At 32.9% G+C, this 19,194-nt stretch overlaps 1 protein-coding gene across 1 annotated transcript; it reads right to left on the minus strand.

Moving 5' to 3' along the window:
• Positions 1-8,541: 8,541 nt before the first annotated feature.
• Positions 8,542-15,591, minus strand: LOC134245537 (LHFPL tetraspan subfamily member 6 protein-like). The gene is made up of 3 exons (XM_062727818.1): positions 14,240-15,591; positions 11,605-11,703; positions 8,542-9,289 (listed from the first exon to the last, which is right to left on the minus strand). The coding sequence occupies exons 1-3, from the start codon at positions 14,697-14,699 to the stop codon at positions 9,165-9,167; spliced, it is 684 nt and encodes a 227-aa protein (XP_062583802.1). The 5' UTR covers positions 14,700-15,591; the 3' UTR covers positions 8,542-9,164.
• Positions 15,592-19,194: the final 3,603 nt, after the last annotated feature.

The following is a 19,194-nucleotide window of genomic DNA, read 5'->3' on the forward strand; positions in this document are numbered from 1 at the left end:
ATTCCGGTTATCTGATTGGTCGATAGCTCGCATTAATGATAAGCTCCCTAAGTAGGCGGGGCTTAGCGTGACACGTCCAGATTATGAATAAACATTTAATCCAAGCCGAGGGAAAAATCTGTTCATGCTTGATGACACTTCGTTAACTTTTCAATGAAATGAACATTTTTTAATTAGAATTTTAAGTGTCAAATAATGAAAAAATAATGCAAAAGTTCGGCTAATGGCATTTCGTTCAAAGTTATGTTTTGATTAGTTTAAAGAATTTTTACATTCAACGTCAATTTGTAAATAAAATTAGATATGAAGATTATTATTTGTTGATGAATATAATTATTTTCTATATTTTCCCCTTCTCATATATCTATAGATGTGTGTGTATACTAATTAAATTATGTTTTTAATTGATATTAAAGATAGCTTAGATTCATTGCTTTTTTCAGGCTAATTGTAAGTAATTTTTTGGAGAACAAAATTATTTCTGAATATTACAGAATCTATTCAAACTAAAGCTAGGATCGGAAACCAAAATCTAATTGATTTGAAAATTAATTGTTTTCTTTTTTGATAATTTCTAATGAATAAAGTAAAGGTGTTCTTATTTTCACATGTGTAAAAATAATTTTTAAAAATCATAATCATACAGTTTGAAGGCGATAAAAGGCGATAAGAAACGTTAGTTGCATGATTTTTTTTTCTCTCCAAATTTAAAAGAATCGCTGGTAAATGGGTATATTTATTACTTAAGATTTACTGTTTTAATTAGAAATATTGTCTTAGATTTTGATATACACTGTATTTAGTAGAGTCTGTGGGGAAAATGCTCAGTTTCTCCATGTTTACCTCACACACACAAATCAGTTATAAAAATATGCGCTGTTTTTTATTGTAAATTTGAATTTACTTCATGGCACTATATACAATATGTATACAATATGGCAATTTGCAAATTTTCAAAATTTACCAGAAGTTTATAGAACTTTGTTTTATATATAAGTCAGGTACGAAAGACTTGCAGAAATAATCGTGTCTCTAAAATGGTGCATCAAAAATAATTTAGGCAATATTTGTCGAATTAATTGGGAAAAAACAACAAAATAATAAATTTTGAGAGAGAGTTGAGGGGAAAATATATTAATGAAGATTTGTTGGTACTGGAAAGAAACAAAAATATTATCATATGTATAGAGTGATTTCATGTTTTCTTGTTATATTAGTGTACTTAAATTCTACAGTATTGTATTATCATGTTTTAATGATTTTTCTTTTATTTCATCTTAGCTCCTTTTTGTAATAGATTATTTCATAGATTCAGTTGTTATGGAATTTAGAATTTCAGTTAACAATTTTTGACATTGATTTTGAGTGGAACTCTACAAGGACTACATCGTCGGTATAATATGAACATTGATTTGAACAACATGTGTTGTTCGGGGGGAAAACAAATTCGAATTTGACAGTAAGACAGTACGCCTAATAAGTGTCAGCAACAGCGCCACCCAGCGAGCAAATACAGCGTTATCCGATATTTCTTATCTTACAATAATATTATTCAACCGTTAATGAGATTCATTTGATAACTAAATCATTGACACTGGTGCAGATACTTTCATAACGCCACATACTTTATTAATTTTCTTCTTTCGGAATGTCAATATTTACGTATTATCAGATTTATACAGCTTTTGTCAATATGTCTATCTTTTCTTAACGGCATTTAAGATTACGCGTTTCTCCCTCTGTCTTTAATCGTCTTACAACTGTACCACTTGTTTAAACGAAAGTGTAAACCGATAGATTAGGCTTGACCTAAGTCTGATCACCCGTCAACTTTTTTGAATGGGTCATCATTTTGACACACGGCAGTTAAAAAAATTAATCACTCCCTGAAAGAGAAAATTTAGCCCATCTTGTGACAATCTGTCAGACGGATTTTATAGAATAAATATCCCTTTGTAATGTCCAGAAATGACCATTCATATTTTTTAACCTCAAAGTAATCTTTAAACTAGTTTATCTCGGAGTTATTCATTTTCAAAACGTAATTATAATTTTCAAGTGAAAAATAAAAACGGAAAGAATTTTTGACTGTGGTTTTGAATGGCACTCGTTTCATTGAGAGTCAAAAGCAAAAAAATTGACTGTCGAACTTAAACTATCATGCATGCAGTTTTCTATAAATATTTAATGATTTCATGGATACTTTTCGGCAATAATTTGAAAAATGATTTATTATACTGTCGCGGGAACCGCGGGAGGTTTTTTGAAAATGAAATTAAATTATTTGCTAAAACACCATTTGGAATCTTCAATATTTTAAAGATTAAACCATTTTATAATTTTCTTATTTATATTTACGCCATTCATACATTCCTTCATACAAACACTCCTTGATAAAGTCAACACTTTGAAATTATCTGATTATCTTTTTTTTCAAATACAAATTATATAACAAAAAAAAAACACAAAAAAAAAAAAAAAACCACACAATTAATTCATTGAATCTTTAAATTTCATTTGGAAAATGTGATTTAACAAAAACCTGTACGTAGTCTTGGTTATTTTTTTCTGTTTTGCTCCCACAGAAAGTGTAATTTGATTTGTTTGCAAATGAAACAATTAAAATAATTTTTTTTAAAAATCCCCTTAAAAGCATTTTTAAAATTGCATAAAATATAAGTATTATGACTTGTCTTATATAGCTGAAATTATGAGAGATAAGATTTTAGATTCTTATGCCTCCATGTGGATTTAATATTTAGTAAATTAAAAAAAATATATATTAATGTATCATAGTGTATATAAACAAAATTAATTTGGGTGTAATGTCAGTTGTGTGTATATTTATTACATTCCTCGTTTCGGTAGGCCATGTTCCACACAGTAGCCAAACTTCCCGCCATAAAAATGTCAGCAGCGAGTGACCAGTGAAATATACCCCGGAAACACGTGTCCGCGAAATGTATTCCCAACTTCTTACTGTTTAAAAATCGTGAATCAAAGAATTACATTATAAGTACTTGAGCACTATGAGATTTTATTTAAAAAAAAGGAGATATAATAATTTCCAAGTCGGCTAAAAAAGCCATTTAGTGATTTTATTTCAGCGTCTTTCAAAACATTATTGATAATCATTGATTAGCGTGGACACTTGGTCATATGTCAATACTGAACAGTAAAGATTTCAGTTTAGCCACCCAGCTGATTAATTAAATAATAATTACCAATTGTTACTGTTATGAACTGATAATTAATGGACTGACTGGGAACAGTCCCACTTTGACAGATTTTTTGGGAGATGTGTTACATTTGGACTTTCAATTGATTCAATTGATTCACTAAACTGTTAGCATATATTAAAATACATTACACATGTATTATAACCTGTATAATATGCAAGCTATTTAATTTTTAAGAATTATTTTTGTTTCTAAAATGAATACTTAAATATATATATAATTTTGTATTTAATATAATAGATAGGGGTAATAAAGAAAGATAATATGTTTCATACCTTTTGCTTGTAACGAAAATAAAGCAAAAGCTTAATGAAGAAACTACTACAACTCAACAATTTGTACATTATGAATGTACATTTAAATCTGGGATATCTTCACTGGAGTTATGTAGAGCTTGTCAAGATAATTCAAACTATTCTAATTTGAATATAAACAATTTTGAATAAATAGAAAGCTGAATATTTTTTCAGAAGGAAAATTTATATTTTGAATATTTTTGATGAAGTTTTTTATTTTCATATACTTTTTTTCATTTGAGTTTATATATATATATAGAAGACCACATATATATACACATGTACGCATTTTTACAAAATGGTATGCATAAAGGGTAGACTATTCAAATTACCTGGTATGTTCGATAGATTCGACTTGTTGTCAGTGTTTTCAAATTAAGAAATGTATGCTGACATTGACACCAATTTAATTCTAATTTCATGAATAACATTTCTTGGAAGTAAATATATATGAACTAAAGTAATTTTATTGAATTGCACAAAATGCAGTTTAAAATGTACACAATTACAGAATATAATATTAAATTTATATTTTTTCAAAAAGGTTATATACATTAACAGAGTGGACTGTATGAACTTTATATTCATTGTAGAATTATAAACATTGAAAATTGAAAAAGAATCGAAGTAAAAGAAAAAAAAAACCTAAATAACATCATTTGCTATCAGTACTGTCACCATCAGTATCAATCTGATCATTTTTCTGATTAACAAATAATGATTTTTTTTAAATGTGCTACAAGATGGATTTTTAAATCAATTGAAATATCATTGAAAATCAAATATTAAATTTTTATGATAATGTACAGTAAAGGTTGTTTTTTTCCTTCCATTTATTTTTCTCTGCCTAAGCGGCCCGATACCCGGTTTGTATATTCCCTATACACAGTAGCCCGTTATGAGTATAGGTAGTCCTGTGTATACACGTGTCACCACCCCCTCACCTAATCCCCAACTAACAATCCCCAACACACAGGAAGTATGTGTCGCTCAAGGGGAATTCCGAATTTCGTTTCGAATTAATTGGATGACCATAATCAATCGTTATGTATATTTCCAACAAGACCCTATTTATAAATTGTCACAAATATTGTTTATATTTGTTTAAAAAGAAAATTATTGGGAAAAATACTTTCAAAAGAAATAAAAGTTTACAAATATATTGTGCACAAAATTATAATCTTTAAAACTTGTTAGATTTCATTTGTTAACGCCTAACGAATTAATACCTATAAGTAAAATGAAGAATAAAAATAAAAAAAATTAAGTTGAAGCGGCGATAACAGTATTTACAAGAATTAAAATTTGCTGTAAAATTAAAATACTATTATTATTCTGTAAAGACAATTTAATAAAGGTAAAAATAAATTCGAATTTTATCAAAAACTTTCTGTAAAAATGGAATGTAATTAGACCCATCCCAAATATCATAGATAAAGTCAGTTTTTGTTCAGGGCGAAATAATGCATATTGAAAAGTGTTAACTTTCTTTTTTTCCATTAAACCAGGAAACTAAGTATGTTAAACAATGAGAGATACAGCTTATCTTAAGTCCATGGATGTACGACTAGATATTTTATTCTCCCAAGTTATATAGCATAGTTTTAGAAAGTTCATAAAAAAAGATAATTTATCATAAAGTGTCCAGAAACAGTTCCCCCAATTTAAAAGACAAATCATCCAACAATTGACCTGTTTTATTATTATTTTACAAGTTTTCAATCAGCGACAGAAGTATTTCTTTTCACACGGTTCCTGTGTTAGGAATCTTACATTCCTTTTGGACCCTGCTGTGCTAACGAGTGTTTTCTACAGTTGGACTATATTATGCAAGTTACAAACAAAGAGATCGATTTGCATATCTATGATATAAATTGGTGATAATCGGACACAGCCGTTTTTATTAACACATCATTCAGTCGGTAAGCGTTTGATCGTTCTAAGCGCGATAACTTCTGAATGTTGTAAATTCATAAATTTCAGCCAATCTCTATTGCAGAGTAATTCATTCTTTTCTCAGAAAATTAATGAATATATGAGCTAATGTAAGCGACGTATACGTGACGTTAAAAATTATATCCTTAGCAGTATATTAGACTTTTACCTAGGAGGCGGATTGCCATAAATAACAAAATATTTTATTAATGCTAAAAATACGCACAATTACCATAAAATAAACGAATTTCAAGATTAAGATTTAATATTTATAATTTGACGACAATATGCAAAAACAAATTAATCGAGATCTGCGGTAATGCAAAAAAAATTCTTTCTTTTTTTTTTTTGTGTAAAAATGTTACCATAAAAATGTCATATTAATAGACGCAAGGGACTGACCATATGTGAAAAAAAAAATATAAAATGCATAATTAAAAAAAAGAAGAGAGAGAGAGAGAGAGAGAGAGAGAGAGAGAGAGAGAGAGATTAAATTACACCTAAAAAAATAATCCCTAAAAATTTAAGTAAAAATAGTCGAAATTCGGATTAGCCAATATTTATGTCAATTAAGTCTTTTAGTAGTATCTGGTAGAAGCCATTTGGTGAGATCTATTTTACACAAAAAGAAAGTTTTTGGATCATATAAATGGCAACAGTAGTCAGTAATATTTTATTCTTTCATTGTTAATGTCAGCAAAAAAGCTAATGACACTAACCTGACTCCTTCATTAAAAAAAAAGAAACACCCCCCCCCCCAAAAAAAACAAGCCCATTGACTGCAATGCTCACCTGAGTTATTTTGGTCTTGCTGTTTTCCACCAGATTCCCCTACAAACCGTGGATGGTGGATGGGTCATGATTTGAACAATTTAGAAGATGCACTACCCCAGTATGCTTCCACATAAGTGTCACCTTTTCTGGTCCAGTGGGTCTTTAGGAGAAGATTTCTAAAGATTTTTCCTATATATTTCAATGTCAAACTTAGTTTCTCTTTTGCGGCCCCTTCTTACCATAGGAGGCCATGTTAAATGTGAAAGTGAACCAATGTGTAACCATAGACAATAATTTGCTACTAAGTGTAGCTCCTTCTTTTTCAATTGGTGGACTATAATTCAATTAGATTTAGAAGGAGGGATCGTGAACACACCCGTTTTTGACATCATTAATCCTGCCCTTGGAATTTGATTTATTTTAAAGAACATGGACATTACTTTTGAATTGGTCGGTGCTAGCTATAAAGAGCTTTCATATTAATTTCACGTGTATCCCTTGTATTTACAAATTCTCTCTTTGGCAAAATTCTTGTTCTCATGACCTTGGAACTTGAAACTGTCGGAAAACTTTAACCCTGACCATAAGCATATGGGGCGATCAGTGTTTCAGCATCACATGAAAAATATGGAGATAAAAAACAGTCTTCAAGATAAAAGTTATAAAAGATAAAACAATACAAAGTAGGAGCATGCAGAGCAAACACGGGCCACCAAATAATCGGAGGTGGGATCAGGTGCCATGGAGGAGTGAACATCCCCTGTCGACCGGTCACACCCGCCGTGCTCCTTGTCATGATCGGGAAATAACGGAAAAATCCGTCATAAATGCAGTGTATAAATAATGGACTAACAAATAGTATGAAAAACGTCATTCAGCATTTGACTCAATGATAAATTGTATTTACTGACAAGGTCATAATTGTATCGACCAAAGAACTTATGAAATAATGACTTTAAACGAGACTGCTGAAAGTCTTGCTTCATCAACTTGTTTGTCAATGATTAACCTCGTTTTAGAAATTGTTCATACGTAGAGCATGCTCATGCGTATTGAATCAACTGAGATATATAAACTCCGTATGCATGTGATGAAGGTTTATTGCTGCATAAGTATAAGGGAAGTTGACGATAGAAAAGTTAAAGTTATCACGTCTATCAAAGAGCTTGGTTGTAAGATTACCATTAACGTCTTTTTCAAGTAAAATATTCAAATAAGTAACAGATGTGTCAGACTCTGTGGTAATCTTTTATCTCAAGCTCACCGAGATAGATCCTATCGATATAAGAATGGAAATTACCATTGTTAATTGACAATAGGTTGTCGATTTTTCTAAATGTCGAGTTGAAAGCCACAGCAAGTGTTTTCTTCTTTTCACGCACAAGATTTTGCACAAATTCCGCTTCATATGAATAAAGAAACAAGTCTCCTTATGACGGGGCGCAACTGGTACCCATGGGAATTCCAATAGATTGTTGGAAGACCCGGACTCCAAGAACAACGTAGATATTGTCAATCAGAAACTCGAGCATCTTTTTGATGTCAACTTCAGAGTACTTGTGTGTACAATCAGAATGATTAAAAAAAAAATAATTTTGCAAATGACCTATGCCAAGGTACGTAAATTTTCGAGTTCCATTTTTATTGAAAAAGCAGCTGTCAATGATATCAAAAAGCCTGGACTTTAATTTATTGTAGGGAATGGTTGTGCATAAAGTTGAAAAGTCGTAAGTTTTTAAGCTGTTGACTTTGGTGAAACCTTGTGATTTCAATTTGTCCAAAAGTTCCTTGGATTTTTAAGTATCCACATCTGATTTACACCACTTCTTGAATATATTGTTGTGCATTATACTCTTGAGGTTTCTCCTTCACTGCTGTAAGTAAGTAAGAAGTAAAGAAAGAGTCTTGGTTGAACATTTATTGGAACCCGCTATGTTTCTTTGTTTGTAAGGATTCTTATGAAGTTTCGGAATCCAATATGCATCAGTTTGCATTTGATGTAATTTTTTTTAATTACAGATAAGAATGTCTGTAATTCTCCATACTAGCATAAGGATTTTAAAGTAAGGTAAATTTTTAGAGTTATCTTTCTTAGATCCTTTCCCACTCCGAGACGCACCTAGCTTTAACACTTTTTAATTAACGCTGAATCAGGAATTTTCCAGCCACAATTCGATAATTCTTTTAATTATCTTTCATCTTTATTTTGTCTCTGAAACATTCTAGAAACAAAATACATATATAATTATAAATTAATAAACATTTTTATACAACAAATATTCAAGGTAATATATGCACATTATTAAGTTTATCATATTTATTTTATACTAGTATTTATCTCATGTAGAAAAGAAAACATACTAAAGAATGCTATAGAATGAACATACAAGTAGATAAAAGACCACCGTACAGACACAGTAATCATACGGACACACGGCTGAATTGCATGACGTAAATGTGATTCTAACATGCAACTGTCATTTCCAATCTTGTAGGCTGTCATCGCTCTCTCTCTCTCTCTCTCTCTCTCTCTCTCTGTATTGCAAAGGGTATCTTTAACGTCGAAATACATTATACATATAGGCACAGTATATTTGACTTTGAAACATACACAAATGCTAAGTTGGTAACTTGCACAGGCGCCAACCTAAGTATCGTGAAAGTCCAATTACAGATAAAGACCACAGCATATTTCCGACCTTTTCAGATCGGAATCTGTACGTGGACACGCCATGTAAACAAATCAGTATATAAAGTTTAATGCTCAAAAGCAACATCAAACAATACATGATTTATAATAGATTTTGACAGAACTCGAATAGATCTCAACCGGGCCCCTTCTATTTTACAAGCTACGCTATTGAATTCCTGATGACGTCTCTTGAGATCCGTGTTTTTGAACACTGTGACTTTCTATGCTTTACACGTCATCATATGGTCGATCCCTCTTGGGTGTGCTGGCACAACAAGAAAACATGGCGATCAACAGAGTGAGGGCAGCTCCCGCCGCCGTCAAATAAAACGCCCAGTAGAACGTACAGGTACCTACAAAATAAAATCCAAAAAATCAAAATCCTCAGTGTATGAATTGCAGTTAAACCTGTCATTTGACATTGGGAGATTAATTCTATATCGAAACAGACCGGCTGGTGTCAGACTGCACATTGTGAAAAATCATGGAAAAATGGGAAAGAAATTTAATTACCGTCGGAATTCACAGTGTAACGAATTACAAAGGTGTTGGATTAGACATTTTCACTGTATAATCATAATCTTTATAAAAGGGCTGGGTGGTTGTGGCCATTTTTAGACTATTTTGATCTCCTTTAGAAGACGAGCTCGATATAAAGATATAACAAAATGATCAAATTTTAAAACTAAAATTTATTTTTCATTTTTTTCTTTGTCAGATGATAGTTGACAGCTTAAGATATCATATCCCAAAATTTAAGTTATATCTGGTGGTTAAAAAAATAATTTGTTGACCCCCTAGCCTCCTTAAGTACATGTAGAAATGTGAAATAAACATCGAATTTCAAAATGTTATTTCCACAGTGTGAAAATAAAATTAGAAAAAAATCATAGCTAAAACTCGCTATTTTCCTTCCATTCCAGAAAAAAAGTAATCCGCCTAACTGACCTTGGAGATTTACGTACGTTAACCTCGGCCAAACCTTTGAACGGTAAGGGTAAGGGCTTTCATACGTCACATATGTAGTCCTTGTGAGAATACTTTTTATTTGATACCAAGAACTTTGAACCTTTGACCTTGACGTTTGTCCCACTTTTTAAAAACAAACCTTGACCATAACTTTGGAAGGGTTAGGGCTAGAGCTTTCAGACTTCATATATGTAATCCTTCACATATGTAATCTTATGACAAAAACTTTCATTGGAAACCAACAACTTTGACCTTGACCTTGGAGTTTGACATATTTTTTCAAAACTTTAACCTTGGCCATAACTTTTAAACGGTCAGGGCAAGGGCTTCATATTTCACATATGTAACCCTTTGTTACAAGATCTGTCTTTATAACTTCAACCCTTTGACTTTCACTCTAGAGTATGACCTATCTTTCAAAAACATATCCATGGCCATAACTTTTGAACAGGTGGTGCTAATGCTTTTATATTTCACAATCATTATTGCATTTCTTGTGAGAAGTCCTTAAATTGTGTACCAACATGTTATATTTGCATTTCAGAAAAGTTAATCTTCGCTATGTTACCATACGGAAGCATCAGTGTTTTACAAACACATCTTGTTTGAAGAATATATTTATTTAAAAGAATGATTTTAGATAGCGCTTGACAATTCAAATAAAGTTCCTATATGGCACTAACCACCCCCCGGTCTTTCGTATCACAATTTTAGCTGTTACATTCGATAAATCTCAGTAACTACACCTAAAATAGTGTACAAATTTTCATCAAACCTGATAATTAGTCATCTGATAAGTACAAACGACAAGCACCCAAGTCAGGTTTCCTGTTGCTACATGGTGTGGGGGCATATGTGACCGCTAAAATTCAGAAAAGAATGATGTCGGAAGCAGTAATTATCTCCGCGTTTCTGGTGTATTTATCGTGATTTCGGTTTATACCTGCAGAGCTTTAAGGCAATTTAACCTATAAGAGAGGATGGCGGTTGCAAAATTACACCAATTTACGTTTATTTTGAGAAACGCCGATTTAACTGGATTTAAGTGTTTGCTGCAGATGAAAATTAATGTTCTGCTTTTATTTCATTTTCTTGTTACAAGGGGGTAAATCGCAGTACATGAACTTCATAAAGATGCCACTATTTTTTAGTCTTATAAAAATAATATACTGCGTATAAATGACGGTTTGATTTTCCGAAAAAAACAAAAACAAAACGGTACTCTTAAGGTTCAATGGCCCTCTACTAAGGGGGGCAACTCTCACATTGATACTCTTTTAAAGACAACTCTAACTGGGATAAATGTCTATTATCCATTTATAAAATTGTCTAGTGCAAAGGACATTTCTATCTGACTATTAAACCGACAGCTATTCTGAAATTGTTTTCATTTTCATACGAAATTTTATATCTTTGGAAAATCAAAAAATCAAAAGCGTTAAAGAACAGAGGATGAACGTTATCATCGAATAATGATTAAGTAAGAATAAAGCAATACTAGTATCCTGAATTTAGAGACACGATTGACAATAAACCCCCCCCCCCCCCCGTCTAATTATATGGCAATCCTTATCCTCTTTTATTCATCCTATATGCAATATGTAACATACATTTTTACTCGATTCAAAGCCTTTGAAAATATTTTCATATTGTAACCATGATACTGTGACCAGTAATCTTTGTCTGTGATGTCACTCACCAAATTTATAAGAACTGGACGTTTGACCACAGGCCTGCTGTACCTCGGCGCTGGTCCAGCCATGAGGGTAAATAGCCAGACCCCCTCCAATCAGTAAACCTAGACAAATACGGAAAAATATAAATACGTAATACTACATTTAAACATGTACTGGAATATGTATTTCGTTTCTAAACGGTACTTGTTAATGTTTAAGATTCAAAATAACCACAAATCTGATTAAAAGCAGGAGGTAGGGGAATGAAAGGGGGAGGACGTCATACTGGCAATGACCAAAATAAAGTCATAATTGATTGACTTTTGATGGTATATCGCTGTCAACTAAACAGCAAATCTCACTGCCCATCAATCAACATAGGCCAAATATTTTGAATGTCTTTAGGGAAAATGACCCTTGCGTGGTTATGAACTATGACTTCTAGTCCTCATACATGTACTTGTTTTGTTCTATCGCACGCAGCTCCTTGTGGCCAATGTGGGTATACTTTGTTTCATTTTAAAAAGATATAGACCTTAGTTTATTTACAAAATGTCAAAAGTTAGACAGAATTATTTGAACATGTATATCTATATGTGAAGTAAGGATGATGAGAAAAACACAGTAAAAAGTGCATGTTGCAAGAAGAGAAATAAACGGTATTTTAAGGAAGAAAATCACTTAATATTTTCATCTCTGAATCTGAGTTTTGAGTTTACATGTATAACTTAAGCAAGAGAAAGAGACAGACGGATTAGATCCAGGAATTGAGTCTGCCAGGCCCTCTATATCACTAGTCAGATGCTCAAATAAGATACTAGTATCTCATGTATCCGTCGATCAGACCTGCTTGAACGCCACATTCGTCCCTCCTTAAAGGAAACCAAATCCTGACTCTTTTACACCATGATAGAATTTTCAGTATGAGGTCGTAAAAATGACATCAAAATACAATAAGAGAGGGAGAGGAGAAATGCAAAGGGCAGATGAGGATTTCTCTTTGGTTTTGCCCTCCTTCCCTTACCCCTCTGAGATTGCTTCTTACAAAATTGGTTAGTTTTCATGGATTAAGAACTTTGTACTACAGTACAAGTATAACTACCATATGAAGATACTTATGTACAGCCATGCATATATTAACTACAGTGGACACCAAATAACAGAGGAATCTCATCGAGACTCGGGATCAATTTAGTGGTAACATTATGGCATGCTTTCCTGGATCTTTGTTTAATATACATGTAGGGGGAAAATGCAAAATCTGCATGCATAAACACTCTTTGCAATGAGAAACCACTGTTCCAAGAAATTAGCAGAAACATACGAAGAAGGCTATAAGTGCCATGTTGCAGCCATTTTAGGAGATAACAAATCTCAAAAGGAGATCGATACTAGAAGTGAGGTTCCTCAGCCAATTAATATACCACTGATGATTACGAATCTGACGTGTGTAGGTCACCAATACCACTAGCCGGAGTAGATTTATCGTCTTAGGAGGGGCACTTGTTTATCATTACTGTTTTATGACCTGGGTTTACCTAAAAATAATATAATAAAACAGGGACATCAGATGGACAGCCAGTGTTTAATTAATGTTGCACATACAGTCATCCACTCCTTTCTTGAGCAGCGGTTCCTAACATTTTCTGTTCACATTTGATGTTCAATACAGTTCCCTCAAATATACATATACGCAAGCTTTTAAATACTCTACGTTGAATGAACTATTATACCGAACTCATCTGTGTCAAAACCCCCTTAAATACATAACGCAGTTTCAGAGGAGGACAGAGCCCTATTGTATTTAACCTGTATAAGGTATATTCAGCGCTACAGAGACACAAGGTGTATATCTACATAGATGACCTCAGGTATATAATCTTTCTACAGAGGTACAACACACACTGATAGGTGACAGGGATCCCAGGTGTGGGTGATCTGTTTACACCAACAAACAATCCAGGTCAGTTTTACAGCACCCCCCATTTATCACGACATTACCTAAACCCTGTTTACATGTGCTAATACACTGAAGATAACATGAATGAAATTCCTGACACAGTGGTGCCAAAATCTTCTTTGATTTTGATAAATTCATCAGCATGGCGATACCCCCACCATGAAGCGTAAAGATTACACGTACGGATGTGGTGTTTTTGTAGCAGTTTTAGTGATCTAGATGATGTTTCCATACTCTGACTCAGAATTTTTCTCTAATTGTTGGCTGAAAAATCTTCGGAAAAATAAATCGATAAAAAGAGTATGAATCAGAAATACATGCATACTGTTGACAATTGTCTGTATTGTATATGACGGCCTGACATACAAACACTAGCAAGCAGCTGTGGCATCAATTTCTTCTTCTTTACATAAATGATCTAAGCAAAAAAATGCCCTTTAATCTCGACGATTTCTATTTATTAAGGTTCCTTTATATAGCCCATCTCCAGCCACTGAATGAGAATTCAAAACCACAGTACACAATATAAGTATAATGGAACTGTTCTTGAAACACAATCTTATTTTTTAATGCCAGTTTTTATCTATTTTGTTTTGCAGCAATTATTTTAAAGGGGGCACTAAACATAAGTACTTTTTTTCTAAAATAGCCAGTGTAATGTGCCATTTCTTGTCTTCGTATGCCTGCCTGATACGTACCTGAACACATCTGTAAAATTCCTGCAATCTTTGCAATGAAAGGGGATATAATGCCTCTGATACAAATAGCCAGAATGGCAATTAAGGCTATCAGTACCGCCAGTCCACATCCGGTACCCACGGCAATGGTAGCCACTTGCCACCACAGGCTTGGAATGTCACTGAAACTCGAATATCGTCCACACTGCTCCACCATTTCAAATTCATCATTAACAGTCCTTCGTGGGTAGTTGCAGCGTCTGAAAACGCCAAAATACACGGGTACACCATTAAGTTGTCCTTTTAACCAATATGGCATGTAAAACCCAAAACTGGCCCCGACAGCAGCCAGGAGGGACAGTAGAGCCCAGAAAACCCCGATTCCTGAGAGTCTTGTCATTGCTGGATGTTGCCTCTGTGAGCGGTGTAATAGTTCTGTGTTCCAGGAACCGCTCTCCCCGCGCGCTAAGGTCCGTATCATCAGTATATAACACTAAAGAAATAGGGAATCCAGCTTCGCGTTCAATTTATGGAAGTTCATTCATGCTAACGCTCCGTTTGCGCTGTTTTATTGTTAATATAGATCATTATCCAATTTCTATCAGTATGTATATATCGGTATGGTAGTCGAGAAAGCACACGGAGTGGCAGCAGTCCTACTAAATGTTGATTAACCGCACGATACCAAACGGGGATTTGTAACAAAAGATTTCATGTCAAAGTCTATGGCCCTTGTATGAATGTCAACCTTAACTCCGGCAAATCTCGGTTTTCTTCCGTTTTACCACACGGTTAGCGAAAATGAATTAAATGAGTTGAATACTTTTTTTTCATAACAACAAATCGATTGAGGTTTTTAAAAACAGACTGAATAAATAATTATTCTCTTTTCTCAATCTTGTGAAGAGGTCCGCTCAGGTAGAACGTAAATAATGGCATTATCCGGGCACAAATAGAAATGTTCCGTAACAAATGAGAGAACACTTGAGAAATTTTTACACCGTAAAAAAGTCCAGTCGCTGGAAAATATTGTGTATTGCCCCGCAATATATCAAAGCATGCCTAAGATTTGTTCCGATTTAAAGACCACATTTGATAACTCTTGACCCGTATTGTACAAGATCTGATATCTCTGTCGATGGTATCTGACATGGAATAAGATTCAACACACCGGCATCCAGAAACAAAGGCGCGTTCTGATCTCCCTGTCACGAATTAAGGCGTCTATCATATCTGTGTTGTATCAATGTCCGTAAACTCTTGAGACTATAGTGCATAAAAAAGTGCAACAAGATACCAATATACACAGCTTTCGGAAAGCAATCTAAAATTTTACTTAAGCTTAGACACTTTCAAAGAAACACGTTCTTGCCATTAAAAGCATATTACAAACTTTTGTAAAACTTGGTACGTTCAAACCTGGTTTAAATGTTTCACATCTGAAATTAATATGCATGAAATGAACCATGAGTCACACACGAAATATCAATTTAAAATTGGTTTATGAAAACTTTTCTGGATTGAAAAAAAAAAAAAACTTAAATACCCTTTCCATTTATTTTAACGTAAAAAGCGTAATACACAAAATCAATAATTAAAAAAAACCTAATTTTTATATACCTTTCCAAATAATATTTTTTAACAGAAAAGGATAAAAAGCGTATTACACAACCTTATATAAAAATTTTCCATCAATTATAATTCCAAAGCATTTTATAGTAGAAAAGGGTTTATCAAGAGAAATTTTCAAAAATTTTATTACCTAGCTAAGCAGTTACTAATCAATGAAGCTTGGATTGAAGTCTATGGAAAGAAGAAATTTATTTTTAAAGTAAACAAGATGTGTTTGTGAAACACTGATGCCCCCGTATGGCAACATAGCGAAGGTTAAGCTTTCTCAAATGCAGATCAAATAATAGGCCTTTTCACAAGAAATGCGAAAAATAAAACGCTAGCTACACCTGTTCAAGGGTTATGACCAAGGTTAACATTTTATAATATAGGACAAACTCCGTTTCAAGGTCAATGGGTCAAGGTTGTTGGGTTTTAAAGAAAGGCGTTGTCTCAAAGATTACGTATGGGAAGTATGAAAGCGCTGGCCCTTACCATTCAAAAGTTATGACCAAGGTTAAAGTTTTTAAAAAATAGGTCAAACTCTAAGGTCAAGGTCAAAGGGTCAAGATTCTTGATACCCAATGAAAAGTCTTGTCACAAGGATTACACATGTGAAATATGAAAGCTCTAGCCCCTACTGTTCAAAAGTTATGGTCAAGGTTAATGTTTGTAAAAAATATAATCCAAGGTCAAGGTCAAAGCATTTTGATATCAAATGAAAGGGTTGCCACAAGGATTAAATTTGTCAAAAATGGTCAATGTTTATTTTTACCTCCAAGGTCAAGATCAAAGTTATTGTTATCAAATGAAAGGTCTTGTCATAAGAATCAAATATGTAAAGTATGAAAGCACTAGCCCTAGTCTTTAAAAGTTATGATCAAGGTTTGCTTTTTTAAATATATTCAAAGGTCAAGGTCAAAGGGTCAAAATATCCAATGAAGGGTCTTTGCACAAGGATTACATATATAAGTATGAAAATGCAAAAGTTATGGCCAAGGTTAAAGTTTTTTCACAAGTACCAAAATCTACAAGGTCAAGGTCAAAGGGTCAAGGTTGTTGGTATCCAGTGAAAGGTTTTTTAACAAACATTACATATGTGAAGTATAAATGTCCTGGTGTCTACTGTTCAAAAGATATAGCCAAAGTAAAATTTTAAAATTTTCATGTAAAAGTGGGTCTAACTCCAAGGTCAAGGTCAAAAGGTCAAATTTTTTTTGTCACAAGGAATACACATATGAAATTTTTATCAAAAGTTATGGGCAATGTTAAAGTTTTTCAACTTCGTTTAGGGGGCATAAAAATAAATACATCTGTACTCATAATATTAAGAAATGCAGAGGTCGAAACATACCGGTATATTTGATCATTAGAAATAGAAAAAGAGGCCCATTATGAGAAGCTTTGACCATTCTGTTCTTTACCAGATTTCTTATATAGTGATACTAAACATGAAAATTATTTCTAAATATATATTTATGTAAAAATTTGATTCCCACGTGGGTCAGACATATCTGTTTCAGCTTTTCTGGCCCAGTGGCATTTAATTTCATATATATTGAATCTGAGGTCATGATTTGAACAATTTGAGGATGCTTCCACATAAGTTTCAGCTTTTCTGAACCCAGTAGTTCTTGAGAAGATTTTTTAAAGACCCCACCCTATTTTCTCTTTTCTTGATTATCTCCCCTTGTGAGGGGACTTGGCCCTTTATTTTAACAATTTAAATTTCCCTTCACCCAAGGATGCTTTGTACCAAGTTTGGTCAAAATTGGCCCAGTGGTTCTTGAGAAGAAGTCGAAAATCTGAAAAGTTTAAATCAAAATGTGAAGAAAAGCTTGAGCCTTCGGCTCAGGTGCAAATTGAAAACTATTTTTCACCTTCGTTTTCCGAACGTTTTAGATAAAAGCAAAAACTTAACAGGACAATGTCATAAATTATAGGCCACATCCCCATCTTACATACTGATACTAAAACATGAAAAATATTTCTAAATATTACATGCAAACAACAAGGCTATTGAGGGTTGTAAAACTGTCACTATATCAAAGGCCCTCAATCAACTGTATTTACATTGTGCAAATTGCGTCACTTCCGTTTTCCACAGATCAAATTAACACGCACGCCCATACACAAACTTACATACAAACACAAGCGCTGTGCGTATTATATCCCCTCCAACTCATTTGTGAGGGAATAATGAAAAAGTTTGTTCCCTCTTCATTTTTTGTGAATAAGTCAAATTAACAACATATGCATTAATCAATCTAAGGTCAGCCAGTTGATATTTGGGACTGGTATCGTCATTAGATTTTGAAAAACTTTTTCCATTCTTTTGATATTATGTAATAGCATGTTTGGTTGCTAAGATGCCGTTCTTTTACCGCTTGCAACATTTTTGGAGTCCCTATATTTGTAATTTGAAAGATTAAAAAAAAAATGAATGAATTCCAGAATTAAATAAGTAATGTGTTACCTAAATATGCTTATATTTTTAAATCCCCGTATCATGATACGTTGATATACGTATCACGCAATTAAAAAATCACGATATAACGGTTAGCCGATAAAATCGCATGTCCCTAATGCGGCACGTTAAGTATTGTTTTTCCTTTATTGAAAAGAATGTACTTTCTAAATCTAAAATTAAATATTGTAAGACTTTTAAGACTTAAAATCTTTGAACTGTTAAGGTAAGTCAATAGCGATGTGGCCATAGCTTCTTCTTCTCCTTCTTTTTTTTTTTTTTTTTTTTTTTTTTTACTTTTGAATAAAAAAATGTAAATAACTTTTTTGGGGGGTAGTTTAGCATGTGCTTTTTGCCCCCCGCTTTTGCTCATTCGTCTGTCAATCTGTCCATTTGTCCCTCTGTCACAAAAACTATCATTGCCTTGCCTTGGTCATAATTTTTGATAGAGAAGAGATAAGGTTGTAATACCGGTGGTATTTTTAAATACATTCATTTGATACATCAGCATCTATCAGTCAGTAGCATGCCTCGCTTTAAAAATTGATCCGGACGTACTGGGAGAAAGCTCATAAGTAGCGAATAAGTTTGGAGACATAAACCCCGTAAAAAAGTCATAGCAGATATAAGCTTGATATTAGTTTAGCTCAACATCTAAATATTTTTTTTGATTTCAATCATTCATGGTAAAGTAAACATTATAAAAAGTATAAAAATCTCTATAACTTTATTTTTTTCTCTTATTTTCATAGAAAATTATATAACAAATATAGACCTCTTATTTATTTGGTCATCCATAAAAATATCGACTTCACAGAAAAGAACACTATTTTGTTTGCTTTTTTAAATTTCAAAATAAATTTCGTAAATAAACTGTTTTCTCAATTTTCATTCTTTT

This window comes from Saccostrea cucullata, unplaced genomic scaffold, assembly GCF_032062105.1.
Source record: "Saccostrea cucullata isolate Sc308-1 unplaced genomic scaffold, CSIRO_AGI_Scuc_v1 ctg71, whole genome shotgun sequence".
Lineage (NCBI taxonomy): Eukaryota > Metazoa > Mollusca > Bivalvia > Ostreida > Ostreidae > Saccostrea > Saccostrea cuccullata.